Genomic DNA, 17,075 nt, shown 5'->3' on the forward strand with positions numbered 1-17,075 from the left:
TTTATGCGCATAAACGATGTCACCAACATCCATTTGGTTCCGTATACGCGTTCTCTTTTGCACTTGCAGCTTGCGCAAATAGTCCTTGTTACACACCATCTTAAAAGGTTCTAGCGGCCAATAATGCTCAGCACCTAATGGCTGCAACTGCCCACTATATGTATCTACGTATGCAGCAACACTGTATTGCCTATCAATATAGTTGGTTGCCCCTAAACCAACTTGTTGAAAGCACTTCAAGGCATGCGCGCAAGACATGTGGTAGATGGTCCATTTTTCACATGAACACAACCTACTGGCTTCATTCACTATCTGTAGATTATTCCCTCGGTGTCCGCGGATAATGGTCTTAACTTCAAAAACACCCCGGTTGTGATCGTACTGTAAAAATGAATGCCAATGTGCTCACCTCCTGTACCTTTCAAATCTTCTCATCGGTATTGGCATAAATTGAACACCCCTTGTCCATCAATGCCGTTGCAGCTCCATGTCTTTCAACAAACCTCTCCGCACTCTGTTTAAATGTCATGCAGACCATGGCAGTGACGGGCAATCAATGGGCAGACTTCAATAAGCTATTGAATGACTCCGACATATTTGTAGGCAGGGCTCCCCATCGTCTGCCGCCATCAGCATACAATGTCTACATGTGAAGCTCATGTCCCATTAGCCAAGTATAGGCTCGTGGATCTAACTACCGGATCGCTTTCATACGCCACATGAATTTGCACTAATGGTGCTCAGTTGCAGCCATCCACATTAAATCATGCAAGGCCTTGTCAGGATATATCTTCTAGAAATTGGCCTTCAGGTGCCTCACACAATAACGGTGGTATGCATAGGGTTCCTACCATTCAGGCAAGTGCGGTACAGAACTTAAAATACCACCATGTCGATCAGATATTAGACAAATACCTGAACGCTATTTGACAACGTGTTGCTTCAAGTGGTTCAAAAATATTTCTTCGCTTTCATTGGGACAAATGGCAAAAGCTAGTGGAAATATTTGTCTGTTGGCATCTACTGCAACTGCAATCAAAAGCTTAATATCATACTTTCCATAGACATGAGTACCATCTATGGAAATTACAGGACGATAATGCACAAAACCATCAATTGCTGGTTTTGAATGACTAGAACACATAGTTAAAAATATATTCGGGTCTGTTTGGACTCCGCTCACGCCTCCATTCAACAACAGTCCTGGGGTTAAAGTATTGCAGTGCGTCCATGTACCTGGGCATAGATGAAAAAGACTTATCCCAGTCGCCATAAATAAGTTCAAAGGCACATTTGCGACCGAGATATGCATTTCTTTTGGTTATAGTACAACCATACTCATGGTGGACGGCTGTAATACACTCTTTAATCTTGAACCTAATGGACACTTCCAAATATGGAATCAAGACAAGAGAAATCAAGTCTACATCTAGATTGTAGTAATTCTCATTGAATGTGTCCATTTCATATCTATGGGTGCTAATAAATTTACCCACTTTCCACAAACCTGATTTCTTCTTGCTGGCACGCAACATCCAGTGACAACCCATAAAGTCTCTATGGCATACAACCTTGTATACCTCCGTAGTTGACTCACTTACCGTTATCTCACAACACTCTCTTATGCTGTAGATTTTTACAGTCCTGATTAGGCGAGCTTTATCAGGGAAATACATGCCTTTTTCAAGCACCGTTGGTCTAGACTCATCCCACATCACTGATCGAAATTCATCATCATCCCTTGTGAGGGCATCCACATCCGGCATACTTGGCAAATTATCAAGGTAGGGAATATTCCGCTCATGAAAGGGCACGTGAGACTCGTACACTCTTCGTCTAACGGGAGGTGGAGGTGCATGCTCCCTCGCCAGCTCAGGTTCGGCATCCACTTACTCCTTATCATCATCCTCATCATGGAAGGGTGTGTCATCTCCATACTCATCGTCATTGTTGTCATAATCACTATCATCTTCCTAACTTTGCGCAATCGCCAAATCACGAGTCAGTACGTCGTCTATGGGCAACTATGTGAGGTCAGGAACATCAAGTTGCTCGTTTTCACTGCACAAAAAGAACAAAATGATAAGCTACCCAACTAGATAAATACTTTACATATAGCTATATCACTTTACTTACAAGTCGTACTATGTTGACGTTCCATGATGGATATTTTCTTATTGGTGATGACTCCCGGATGGACCACCGTGGTCCAATATGCTAGAACTACGCATATTCCAACTAGGGGAGGGGTCATAACTTGTAAAATTCATATACGGATGGTACCCCTATGAAAAATATGAGTGTTAATACAAATTCAATTAAAACATAAAATAAACATCGCTAAAGCGTAGAAAAATTGAAGTATACCAGTCGTCTTGTGGATTATATAAAGTCAAAAAATTATTTTGTGGCTGCTCATTCGCCGGTGGTGACAAGTTTAAATCAAGGCAAGCTCTTTCATCAGCAATCTGTCCGGCAAAAACTGCTCCAGAATAACCACCCGATGACTGGGGGTTATCCCTACTATGCGCACCCTCATTATTGGGAACGTCTTCAACCTTAACGTACATTTCCAACAATTTTATTACAATAAATTCCCTGTATTCATCGGAATCCGCAAAAAATCTGTAAGAGTTTCATCATCTTCGATGTTAAACTCAAAATAATAAGCAAACCCCGGCAGAGTCACTGAATACGGAAATCTACCGGTTACTTTAAGGTTCACCGAACGTTTCTCACACTCATTTTTTTACGTAACAACGATACCAATTTATCATACTCCATTGTAAGCGGCAATTAAACATGACACTGTGGAGGTGAGCTATACCTCACAGAGTTATTTTCCATTACAACCTCATCCCCCACCCCCAATATAATGAAACTCTTATTTTTGGCTCTTCAGACATTATAAAAAAATGCTTGATAAGAAGAAAAGAAAAGTATGAACGGAAGTTTGAAAGAAAGTTTTGAATGGATTTTCATAAAAATCAAACGCCTTTAAATAAGGCAAGTCCGAGCTTGGGGTGCAGATTTTTTTTATGTAAAATGTAGTATAATACCACATTTTATGTATTTGAATTATTGTTATGTCAGTTATCCGCATAACACTTATTGATGGGTCCAAAATTTAGTGTACAACGCAGTATAATACAATATTTTAGTGTAAAATGTAGTATTATAATATGTTTTACACTAAAAAAACAAAAATTCTCTGCAGTCCTGCAGAACTCTTATTATTAGTGGGCCCAATTTTATAGGGAAACGCAGTATAATACTGCATTTTCCTAAAATACTGTCACGACCCCAATCCCCGGTCGTGATGGCGCCCAACACGATGCTAGGCAAGCCCGACCAATTCGTCACTCACAATCCCTTATGTAGAATTCATTACCAATTAATAGGATTTAATGCCAAATTAACATGATTATAACTCTGTAGTAATAGATAAATAGTACGGAAAATCAATAAAATATCAATATAAATCCCACTGATCTGGTGTCACGAGCCAAGAGCCTCTAATACAAGTCTGTGTAGCAACCTATACATAGAGTTGTCTAGAATGCAAAAAATAAAGAGGATAAGGGGAGAAATCGGGTCCTGCGGATGCCATGCAGCTACCTCGATGACTCCGGAATAAGCTGAACAGCAGTAGAAAGCTCAAACTATGCCTCCGAGATACCTGTATCTGCATACATGGTGCAGGGAGTAAAGTGAGTACTCCAACTCAGTGAGTAATAGCAATAAATAATGACTGACGGAAAGAAAACTCGTAAAACACTACGCAGTTCTATATTAAAACAGTGAGAATATCAAAAACAGCAACTGAATGAAGAAGTTAGTTAAAAGTCCTTTAAGCCAATATTCATTTCATTTACTCCTCACGATAACCGAATTCATATTTGTACTGCTACGGAGTGCAACCCGATCCATATAGTATACTGCTGCGATGCGCAGCCCGATCCATATATATATATATATACTGCTGCGACGTGCAGCCCGATCCAAGAATAGTCGACTGCGCTCACTGGGGGTGTGCAGACTCCGGAGGGGCTCCTTCAGCCCAAGCTCTATACTACTGCGGTGTGCAGTCCGACCCATATAATATACTACTGCGGCTTGCAGTCCGATCCGTATAAATATACATACTGTTGTGGCGTGCAACCCGATCCATAGCATATCAAATACCCTCACAATGGGGTTCTCGACCCCTCTCAGTCAATATAGACTTGGCCTCTCGGGCACACTAAGATAAGACGGGGTTCTCAACCCACACGTTACTCTCATTAGGATTTAACAATTTCTAAAGCTGGTTCATATTATGTTTATCAGTTAAGAACATGACTGAGGGTATGATTTCGACAAGAAAAGTGAGGTCAACCAATACAAATGCCCCCTAAGGGTTCTACAGATCGGCACAAGGCCCCAAACATGGCAACCGACCCATAATATAATGATATTAATTAAGTCTCAGTCAAAATTACAGTAAAGTCATCAAACGGGATGAACCGAGTCCAAATCCCCAGTAGTAACAAACCCACACTCATCATACAGCGTGTGTCTCATCTCAACATAGCACCACGTTGTGCAAATCCAGGGTTTCAAACCTTCAGAACATCATTTATAACCATTACTCACCTCAAGACGGTCAAAGTCTAGCTCGCAATGCCCTTGCCTCTCAAATTAGCCTCCTCGTGCGACGAATCTGCTCAAAATCACAACGAATATGTCTCATTATGCTAAAGAGACAATACCCAATCGAAAACACTCGAAAAATATCAAAATTAACGAATTTGACAAAACCTGAGCCCCGGGTCCATGTCTCGAAACTCAGAATTTTTTTTACGTCATCGGGTTCCTTATCTCGCCACGAGTCTATACATACAAAAATCTCTCAAATCGGACCATAAATGGCCCCTCAAATCCCAAATTTAGAATTTCAATTTCAAGCCCTAATTTCTTACAATTTTGCTATATTTTCATGAATTTCAAGGATGATTTCACAATATAATCATGTATTTAGTTCATAGGACTTACCTCCAATCACTTCCCATCAAAACCCCTTCAATTCCCGTCCAAAGCTCTCAAGGTTGCTCAAAAATGGTGGAAAAATGAGTTTGGTTCGCGGATGAAATGTTTTTAACATTCTGTCTGGGTACTGTAGCTAACCCTATGCGATCGCGGCTCAATACTCTGCGATCGCATAGCATAAAAATCTGCAGCTCCAGAATTAACCCTATGCGATCGCATAGCACAATGACCTTAGCCTATGCGATCGCACACCTGCTCCTGCAATCGCATTGAACAAATTTCCATGAAAATCCCGGATTAACTTTACACTGTGAGATCGCATGCCTCCCTATGCGATCGTATTGAACAACCAAACAATCCCTCAAAAATGATTCTATGCGATCACAATGCCACTCTTGCGATCGCATAGAGCAAAAACCTACAGCACTGATCTGCAGATTTCTGCAACATCCTAAGTCCCAAAAATCATCCGTTAGTCATCTGAAATCACCCCGAGGCCCTCGGGACCTCAACCAAAAGCACCAACACATCTTAAAACATTATTCAAACTTGCTCCAATAATCAAAACACCTCAAACAACGCCAAAACCATCAAATTACATCGGATTCAAGCCTAAATTTTTTTAAAACTTCCGAAATACGCATTTGATCAAAAACCCGACCAAAACACCTCCGAATGATCTGAAATTTTGCACACACATTCGCCTAACAAAGCTACTGCAACTCTCGGAATTCCATTCCGACTCTCGGATCAAAATCTTACCTATCAACCGAAAATCGCCAAAACACCAACTTCGCCAATTCAAGCCTAATTCTACATCGGGCCTCCAAAATTACTTTCAATCACACTCCTAAGTCACAATTCATCCCCCGAAGCTAACCGAATCATCAGAACTGAAATTTGAGCCCTCTAACACATAAGTCAATGTCCGGTTGACTTTTCCAATACAAACCTTCCTTAAAGAGACTAAGTGTCTCATTTCTTATCAAAACCACTCCAATTCAACTCGTCCACACAAGACATTGATAATTAAGCATAACAAAATAGGTATTGGGGAAAACGGGGTGGTAACTCATGATACGATGGGTCGGGTCGTCACAAACACAGTATTATACTACGTTTTCCTTAAAAAAATAATTTTTTAATAAAACGCAGTATTATACTGTGTTTAACTTTAACGGCTAACTTTTCGTTAATGTAAAACGCAGTATAATACTGCATTTTAGTTAGAAATGTAACTTTTTATTTAAGCTGTATAAAGGTATTTTATGCCCAAAAAAGCATCATTTCAGTTTCGGGCTCAGTGTTTGGAAGTTTTTTTTCAAAAAAATATTTTATGTATGTGTTTGTTTATAGAATTAATCTGATTTTTGAGAGATCTTGAAAACTAAAACTTCAAATCCCAAATATAGCTTAAGACCTCTTTTTGGACCGAACTGAAAAAAGGACTTTTAACATGTTAAAACTTGCCCAAAATTTATGTTCAAATACATTTTTAAATTCACATCAAATTTTACCGAATCAACTTTTTTTAAAAAAAATATTTGGGAATCTATGTCCAAAAAGGTCCTTAGATTGTTTGGTTTGAAGACAGGTTATACTGAGCTTCAGACTAGTTATGTTGCAATTAGCTATACTGAGATTAATTATACTAGTATTATTTTTTATTGACTGTTTGGTATGTTATATTAATCTTGGGATTGCTAATTTTAATGCTTTATGTATAGGTCAAAATTTCTCTCAGTAATTGGGGCAAAGTAACATAGAGAAAAGAGTTAGCCGAGGTCGACCAGGAAATAGTGAGGCTCGTGATTGAGATGCTAGCGGTGGTGGAGGTCGAGCAACGCAGAAAGAGCTGTAACGGCTAGTTTATTATAACAAGATATTAAAGAGAATACTCTATTGAATATTCTCTGCACTTGTACTATTAGGGTTTGTTGGGCATATGTCCCATACAAATAGGAAAAAAGAGAATGACAAAATGTATGTGACATTCATTGTAATAAGGGAGACTTTACAGAAAGATTCTCTCACTCTTGCAAAGATACAAAGACCACCTTTTTTATCAAGATCCTTGTTTATGTTATTCAATATTTTCCCATAAGATCTAAGGATATTTCGAACATTCTAAGATCTATCTGTCACTCATCATTGTCAGGAGGAACCACCTAGTTCATTATTTATCAGGTGAATCCCTTCTTCTATTTACATAAGTGTCATTTATTGCGATTTATTGTTAGTTATATCTCCCTATTGCTAATACTTTTTTGGAACATTTAATAAATGTTATAGCCAACCCCACACCAGATCTGTCTAAATGTTAGCCTTCTATTAGAAATCCTTATGTAGGGATATTATCATTAAATATGTTTAATCCTTCAATAAACAAGTATAATCATTTAAACCAAAAGTTAATACTTTTTGGTTAAATAATTTGGCGCCGTCTGTGGGGATTTCTTAGTTAAATTTTTAGTTTCCTCTAAATCTATAATAATAAAAAGACAAGAACATGATCTTCTTTCTTTGTATGCACAGATCTAACATGGCATGTAACAGAGAAGAAAGAACGAGAGTAATGGGTGACCTCTCAACCAATCTCATGAACACCATCAATGAGATTTCTGAAGCAGATAACGAGTATACAACACCCAACGTCTCCCCTAGGCGAGGCGGATCACCCCCTCCTTACTATAGCATCACAAAGTCTCTCGGTAAAGGAGCTTCCACGTCTGTGGTGGAAGAGATGCCACCAGCAGTAAAAAAACTCCTTGAGGCTTGACTAACTGACACGCTAACTAGCGTCCTCCATAAGCCCTCTCAGGATACGGCTACAAAAAACGCAAGGACTTGCGTTATACCACCAGCAGATGAGCAGCGTGACCAGTTTCCTCCTCCAACGACAGGTATTACTCACAATGTCGTTAATAGTATAGGTGACAACACCCTCGCAGTCATTCTAAAAGGGATGGAGGAAATGGAGAACGAGAACAAAGCACTTCAGGATCAAATGAGAGAACATCAATAAAGGGTCGATAAGATACCGGGCACCCCAAAGCTCTTGCCGAAGAGAGATGCCAGTCGGTTCGTTGAGTAGGTGTATAGTGATGACGCTGCCCCATATGCCATACCAAAGACCTTTAAAATGTCGTCCTATCTGAAAATATATGATGGAATAACCGACCCCGAAGACCACATAACTTACTACGTCACCGCCGTGAAAGGCAATAATCTCGCCAAGGAACAAGTATCCTCCATTTTGTTGAAAAAATTCGGCGAGACCCTCACGGGAGGAGCGTTAACATGGTATTCACAACTACATGCGCATTTCCATTGAGACCTTCGAGGAAATGGTCGACAAGTTCGTAACGGCCCATGCTGGGGCCAAAAAGTCCAAAGCGAGAGTAAATGACATTGTTATTAAACAATCTCTGAGAGAGGGATTTGGGGACTTCCTCGCCAGTTTCAACCGAGTTAAGGATGACCTTGCCGAATGTATCGGAAGGGATGGCGGTTGAAGCTTTTCAGAACGGGCTGAGAAGAAATGGTTCAAGGGCAACGAGAAAGTTATTAAGTCGGTTTATGAAGCACCTCCCAACTACTTGGGATGAAATACACAATGCATATCGCATCGAGGTCCGAGCCAACGAGGACGACCTCAATAGGCCGACTCATCAATTGACCTCGGTACAAGCTGAATACAGAAAATATCGAAGAAATGATATCATGAGGGATCTCGCAGCTTCGCGACCAAATAGGGAACGACATCTACCATACATCAGAAGCGTCATTGTGCCATCCTCCCGCCACGAAGAGGGCCCACCCAGATCAGGGACAGGGACTCACCGGAATGAAAGAGGCATGCCCCCTTTATTATCCGCTCACAATTTTTATGTGTCGCCTACAGAAATAGTCTACGCCTTGGAGAAGCTCGGGCCAAAAGTGAAGTGGCCACAAAAGATGAGGTCAGATCTGAGTACCTGAAAGTCGGATGCCCATTGCAAGTTCCACCAAGAATGAGGACACAAAATCGAGGATTGCATTGCTCTAAAACAGGAGGTCGTAAACATGCTTCGACAGGTACATCTCAAAGAATTGCTGAGAGACCGGGGAAGGACCAACTTTCCAGAGGACGCGAATAACATCAGGGATCGCCGAAACTACCATCACCAACCTTCACCGTCCGCATGATCATTGACGGCAGCGTCGATGCTTCTATCAACAACATGAAGTTCACCACAGCCCACAAGCTCGAATGGTCGATCATCCACGAACGGTATGACGAGCTCGTAAAGAGTATCATCTTTGATAAGTCAGATACCGACGGTTTGGTCTTCCCTCACTATGATGCCCTTGTTATCACTTTATGAATCCTAGATACTGATGTGATACACATTATGGTAGACGATGGGAGCGGTGCATGCATTATCCAGTCTCGAGTACTTACACAAATGAAACTCGAAGATAAGATAGTGTTGCATCGCATCACACTAACGTGTTTTAACAATGCAATTGAGCGAACATCTAGAGAAATCACACTTCCCGTCCTGATCGGCGATGTTACTCTAGAAACCACCTTCCATATCATGGACCAAGACACAACGTACAACGCCATAATAGGCCGACCATAGATACACACCATGAGAGCCATCCCTTCCAGCTTATGCCAAGTCATCAAATTTGCAACTCTATAGGGAATATTCAACAGACGAGGGGAGCAACGCATATCCTGGGAATGTTACCATATCGCGTTGGATTGCACGATCACTTAACAAGTGAAGGACAAAGAAAAAGAGGCATAGCAATCAACATGGTTGAGGTCGATAGGTGATGATAGCGAGGACGTCATCAGAGATCCTGATATGATCGAAGCCGCGGGGTCGACCATAGAAGACCTTGACCCCATCCAATTATATAGCAACGATCACAGCAAGAAAGCTTATATCGGCTGCAAACTTCAGGAACCAAGTAAGTTTCATCAATTGTTAACTACTAACGCAGACTTGTTTGCTTTTAGCAATGCAAATATGCCAGGCATTCCAAAGGAAATCTCCACACACAAATTGAACGTTGATCCATTCCACCCCCACCCTTAGTGAGGCAGGTCCGACGTATGTTCAACTCCACAATCAATGATGCAGTATGCGAAGAAGTGGAAAAACTATTGGAAACCAGCTTTGTCAGGGAGTCAAAATACCCCCAATGGGTCGCCAATGTGGTCATGGTGAAAAAGAAGAATGGAAAATGGTGAATGTGCGTAGACTTCACAGATTAGAATAAAGTATGCCCCAAGGATTCATTTCCATTATCTCATATCGACCAACTCATCGATGCAATGGCCGGGCATGAATTGCTGAGTTTTTTGGACGCCTACTCATAGAAGAGGAGGAATAGGAAAAAGCTACCTTCATCACCCACCAGGGGACGTATTGCTACATGGTCATGCACTTCGGGTTGAAAAAAGCAGGGCTACCTACCAAAGGTTGGTGACAAGGATGTTCATAGATCAGCTCGGTAAAACGATAGAAGTCTATATAGACAACATGCTGGTTAAGTCAAAAATAAAATAAGATCACATTGACCACCTAAGAGAAACATTCAACATACTCAGATGGTAAAAAATGAAACTTAATCCCAAAAGATGTGCATTCGGCATGGCCTCAGGAAAATTTCTAGGTTTCCTGGTGCCGCAGCGAGGGATCGAGCTCAACCCTGATCATATCAGAGCCATCTAAGGGATACTAGAACACCTAACCACCAAAAATAGGTTCAGAAGTTAATTGGCCGTATCACTGCCCTTTCAAGATTCATTTCGCGATCATCGGATAGGTGTTACAAATTCTTCGCCATACTCAAAAAAGATAATGGCCTCCAATGGACTTCTGAGTGCGTTCAAGCCCTAAAGGAATTAAAAGCATATTTATCATCACCAACATCGCTCTCAAAACCAGAGCGGGCAAACGTCTCCTCATCTACCTTGCCGTATCCGAAGTGGCTGTGAGCGCAGTCCTTGTCCAAGAAAGTAAAGGTATGTAGTCTCCTTTCTATTATATTAGCAAAACATTAGTCGACACCGACACGAGATACCTTCACCTCGAAAAATTGGCTCTAACCTTAGTCGTAACTTCACGCAAGCTTAGACCATATTCCAATACCACCCATATCGGTCGTCACTATTTTCCTCCTAAGAAGCATTTTGCATAAACTAGATCTATCAGGCGGGTTAGCCAAATGGGCCATCGAACTAAGCGAGCACGATATCACATATCAGTCACGAATAGCGATAAAGTCACAAGTACTTGCAGACTTCGTCATCGATTTCAGCGCAAAAATAATGTCTGGAGTCAAAAGAGAAGTCGTCCATACTTGTCCCCAAACAGAAGACTCTGGGTCTTGTACACCGATGGCGCATCTAACGTATCGGTATCCGAATCGGGACTTGCACTCGAAGTCCCCACCGGTAAAGTGATTCGTTAATCCATAAGGTGCCCAAATATGACTAACAATGAGGTCGAGTACGAGGTCATAATTGCAAGGTTAAGGCTGGCGCTTAAATACGAGGCAAAATGGTTGATACTACGCTATGATTCTCAACTCATAGTAAATCAAATCATAGGGACTTTCCGAATCAAGGAATAGAGGTTAAAAAATACCAAACTGAAATCTGCAAGCTGCTGCCCGAGTTCGATGAATGTCAACTTGTCAACTCGACCAGATCCCTCGAGCACAGAATGTTGAGGTGGGTAGCCTCGCCAAGTTAGCCACAGCCACCAAAAACATTACAACCGAAGACAGAAGTGTAGTCCACTTTCTCAACTTATCGATAGATATAATCGAGGTAAGAACAATAAACCTAACTTGGGACTGTCGCAATCATCTTGTTACATACTTGCAAGACGGAATACTCCAGTTGATAAAAAAGAGGCTAAGAAATTTCGAATTCAAGCATCCAGGTACAACATCATTCACAACGACATGTACAAGAGAACGTATGGCGGCCCTCTGGTGAAATGCCTTGGTCCAAATCAAATGTGGAGTGTCCTTGAAGAGGTCCATGAAGGCCACTGCGAAGCTCATTCTAGAAATCGAGATTTGATCAGATGCCTCATACGGGCAGTGTATTATGCCTCACCATGAAAAAAGAGGCAGTGGATTTCGTGAAAACATGCGAGCAATGCCAAAAGTATGCCTTAATGATCCACCAATCAGGCAAACACCTCCACTCAGTCACATCCCCTTGGCTATTCATCAAATGGGGAATAGACATCGTGGGCCCCCTCCCAGCGGGGGAGGTAACGTACGATTTCTTTTGGTTTTAACTGACTATTTCTCTAAGTAGGTAGAAGTAGGAGCATTCACTTAAATACGCAAACAGGAAGTGATCGCCTTCATATGGAAAAACATCGCATGCCATTTTGACCTCCCCAAAAAGATTAGCTGCGATAACATACCCCAATTTACAGGAAAAAAGTTCGCCAAATTTTTTGAGAAATGGCATATCAAAAGAATACTCTCAACGTCATATCATCCCGCGGGTAATGGGCAAGAAGAGTCCTCCAACAAGTCAATACTAAACATCATGAAGAAAAAACTCGAAGACGCCAAAGGGCTATGGCCGAAAATATTACCAGAAGTACTCTGACCTATCGAATAATGCCAAAAGCAAGAATAAGAGATACATCTTACTCATTAGTCTATGGGACTGATGCTGTAATACCGGTCGAAGTTGGGGAGCCCGGTTTGAGATACTCCTACGAGAGCAGGCCGAGGAACGATGAAATCGAAAGACATGAGCTCGACGAAGTCAAAGAACGAAGGGATATGGTCTATGTAAGGATGATCGCCCAAAAACAACAGGCAGAACGCTATTACAACAAAAAGGCAAAAGCCAGACCACTCAAAGTCGGGGATTACGTGCTTAAAGCTAAAACACAAGCAAGCAAAGACCCACGGGAAGGTAAACTGGCAACAAATTGGGACAGCCTATATACAAAATCACAGCAACAACAAATAAAGGGTTATTTCATCTAGAAACAATGGAAGGAAAACTACTACCAAACAACTGGAATATCACCCACCTCAAGTACTTCAAATTTTAAAAAAGAGCGTCCCCCAAGTCATACTCTTTTTTCTCTCACTTGAGTTTTGTCCCAATTGGGTTTTTTTCTCAAGGAGGTTTTTAATGAGGCGATGAAGGGGACACTTCAAGTCGAAGTACGCACAGACAAAAGCATAGGACGGCTAGTTCATTGCTCAACCTCTCAAGCTCTCTCCAGATCAACCAATGAAGGGACTAAATAAACTGGGACTGGGACTGAAACGCCAGCCATCACCCGGAAAAAATGTAAATTTCTCCAAGTCTATGGATAGAGCTCAAATGTATGAATTTTATTCCTATTTCTCCAAATAGACAACCAAAGCAACATTGCCTTTACAACGTCGACCTCGTTCGAATTAACACCTAACCAGCCCTTGGTCGTAACTAAATATAGGTTATATTCGACCTCATTCGAATTAACACCTAACCGACCCTTGGTCATAACTAAATATAGGTTATATTCGACCTCGTTCAAATTAACACCTAACCGGCCCTCGAACATAACTAAATATTGGTCATAACTAAATATAGGTTATATTCGACCTCATTCGAATTTACACCTTACTGGCCATGGGCCATAACTAAATATAGGTTATATTCGACCTCGTTCGAATTAACACCTAACTGGCCCTCAGCCATAGTTCAATATGATATGTTCGACCTTGTTTGAACCAGTATCTACTGGCACTCGGTCTTAATCAAACTCAAGTTTTGGTTCAAACTTATTCGAGCTAAGCGACTACGACTAAGAAAATAAAGGCAACCAAGCAAAATCAAAAAGCATACAAACACGAACCAGAATCAGGTACAGGTAACAAACTGCATTTCGTACTTACTATATTTTTACAAAGGCTCGTAAAGACACCCACAAAAATGTACCAAGTTTACAGCAAAACAAAAAAGGAAAAGAAAAACTACTGGTCGCCGCTATGCCCAGCAGTGTCACCAACTTGCACACCTAGGTAATCTCTATATGTTCCATTGCCATTACCACCGCCACTAGGGTACGCATCCCCGTACCAAACATCCTTTTAGAAATGGTACACGTCTACATCCTCCTCATCGTCATCAGTCTCCAATGTAGCGGGATCATAACCACAAGCGACCTGCGCCTCACATGCCTTAGCACGAGCATCTTCGAAGAAGGCTTCTGAAATGGTACCCGCCCTCATCAGATATCTAAATATATCCAGATGGACCTCGGCGTGAATTCACTCCTCGTACAATTCTCGAGGGACATCAGGAAAACCAGAGGTGCGGGAAGAGGTCGGTCGAGCCGGAAAATTGGTCTTCTCGGCCTCAAGAGCGGCGACTAGGTCACAAAGGCTAATAGCCTCTTTTTCCAACTCTCTAGTCTGCTCATCGAGTCGCTCTTCCTTTAGCCTAGCCATCTCCATAGTACTCTCTCGTTCAGAACGAAGAATACGGATCACGATTTCCAATGCCTTCGCCTTCCTTGTGGCCTCCAACCGGGCAGACTCTGCCTTTTCAAGATCCTCTACCTTTTCGGCGACCTCACTACACAAAGAATCCGCTTTGAATTGACATACTTCGAGCTTGGCACGCAGTGAGACCACCTGGGCTTGGAGATCGTCACACTGGGCTTCAACCCCCGCTAACCTCGAGCTCCTCTTTCTTATTTCATAGTGTCCCCTCGAGAACGCTGCATTTTTTGATGACCCTCACCATCTCGTCATTTTTATCCTTTAGCTTATCTCGAAGAGCCCGAAAACTGCCGCTCTCACCAAATCACCTACAAATTTCTTTGTGCTTATCACGGTACTCGCGGTATTTTCACTTTAACTTCATAAAAATAGCCTTGTGCCTCTCCTCTCTCCGAACACTTTCAATTTCCAAAACCACATTCAAAAAAAGAAAAATAGAAAATGGAAAGTAAGAACGAAGTCTAAAACGTTGAACTTGGAAAAAGTCAAAAAACTTACCTTGAGAGCGAGGCTAGCTATGATCCTTGATAAGGTGGCGTCATCCAGCTTTTCAAGGGTTTTACCCTCCACGTCAGAATAGAGAGGACCAAGGGAAGGAACCATATTCTTCGTATTTACCAATAAATCTCGATCAATAGGGATAACAATAGTCCGCGTGGACCCCTCCCATCTCACCTCAAGCTGGGTAAACCCCTCCTGCATCATCCTCATCTCATTGCCATCGAAATGTGAGCCCATCTCGTAGACCTCCTCGGCAACGCCTTTACCCCTCACATCGGCTAACAAAGGAACATCGGTAGCCAGCCACGAAGTTAACGTCACATCCTCCTATAAATTCTCAAAAGCCTCAGTGGCCACTACATTAGTTTTTGCCGGCGCAGGCGGAAGAGCCACGCCCTCAACGACCTCGGATGATATCGGAACATCAGACATCAACTCAACATCATCCTCAAGTATTATGGTCGTCGTCTCATGGATGACAAAATCATCTATTACTGAACCGACTGCCTGGGAGACCCTATTGCCAACATCTACCAACATTCTCTTACGAGGCATCAAGTTTTCATCGTTTGGCGTCGATTCCTCATCCTCGTCTAAAAGGCGGTATAAAGGGGAAGTCAATGTCGAGTAAGCAGTAGATGGGGACTAAGCTCGAACAGACCTGGCCGCAGTCGAGTAGGGAACAGAAACGGAAGAGCGAGGCGGACCCAACCTCAGCTGTAAAAGGAATAGGCACCGAAGAGGAGGCAGTTTTCCTCTTACGTAATGAAGAAGGGGGAGCTTTCGGCCTCTTCGAAGGTCCTCGGCCTGAAATAGGAAGAACCAAAAAAGTTTCGCTACTAGCAAAAGCGAACCAAAAGAAGTAGGAGTCCAAGAGGCCAACAAACAAAGGACAACAAACTAACTCACCGATTAGGGAAGGAGAAGGGTCGAACCTCTTAAAGAAGCCCGACCATTCACGAATTCCGGCAATATGAGTAAGAATCCGGCCAACTCAATCAGAGATATCCCCAACTAAAGGAGGAGGCGCAGACCTCACTATATAAGAGGAACAAAAGATCAGAACATCGGTTTGAGCAAAAATATCAAAATGCCTCAAGAAAAATTGCACTTACGAGTATGGTTCTAAGTTTCGGGAAAACCATCAACATTAGCCACCATGTCTTCAGTTCTGACAAAGAAGAAGTTGTGCCAGAACTCATAATTCGCCTTGTCATCCATCTTTACTACTAGACACTTACTCCCACGATTGCGAAGATGCAACATCATCCCCCTAATGAAACTAGGGGTGAAGAGATGTATTAGTTGTTGAACCGTGATCTCGACCCCGGCCAACTCTGCGAACTTTGCAAGCATATTGATGAGCTTGTAGATGTATGGTGAAAACTGAGTCGGGCAAATGCCATAGAAGCGGAAACTTCTCGGCTAATAGGAGAAGGGAAAAAGTGTAACCCACATGGAAAGGGTAGGCATATAATGCACAGTACCCAGGGCGGTGGACCTGCACATTATCCCGCCCTGCAGGGACCAACTCGATACGAACAGGAATATTAAATTTTTCCCTAAATTCTAATAAGTCAGCTTCCTTCATTGCCGACTCGAAAACCTCGGGCTCAGCCTTAAACATTTTTGAGAAGTCACATCTGATTTTCCCTCTACAAGGAACTATCTCTTCCACCGTAGGGAAATCCTCATCCTCAATGGTAATAGAGACCCCCCCCCCCGCATTAGGAGGAAAAACCATCGCCAAGGGGATCAGGAAGTTTTCCTCATTAGGGCTAGAAGACACGTTAGCCATAGTTCTACGAAAGAGAGGATATTCGAAGTGAAGAAAGATTAAAAAGCAATTTGAGTGAAGAAGAGTAAGAGCAATTAAAATCTGCAGAATCGGTAAAGGAGACAAATAATGGGAGAAGAAGGAGATGTAGAGATTCGATACAAGTAATGCGTAAAGTAGGAATGAATACACCCACAACCCTATTTAAAAGAACTCAAGCATCACAACT

At 42.0% G+C, this 17,075-nt stretch overlaps 1 protein-coding gene across 1 annotated transcript; it reads left to right on the top strand.

The window, feature by feature from the left end:
• Window positions 1–12,678: 12,678 nt before the first annotated feature.
• Window positions 12,679–13,056, top strand: LOC138880741 (uncharacterized). Its single transcript, XM_070160913.1, has one exon. It carries the CDS (start codon window positions 12,679–12,681, stop codon window positions 13,054–13,056), a length of 378 nt encoding a protein of 125 aa, XP_070017014.1.
• Window positions 13,057–17,075: the final 4,019 nt, after the last annotated feature.

The sequence above is a fragment of the Nicotiana sylvestris genome, chromosome 11 (genome assembly GCF_000393655.2).
Source record: "Nicotiana sylvestris chromosome 11, ASM39365v2, whole genome shotgun sequence".
Lineage (NCBI taxonomy): Eukaryota > Viridiplantae > Streptophyta > Magnoliopsida > Solanales > Solanaceae > Nicotiana > Nicotiana sylvestris.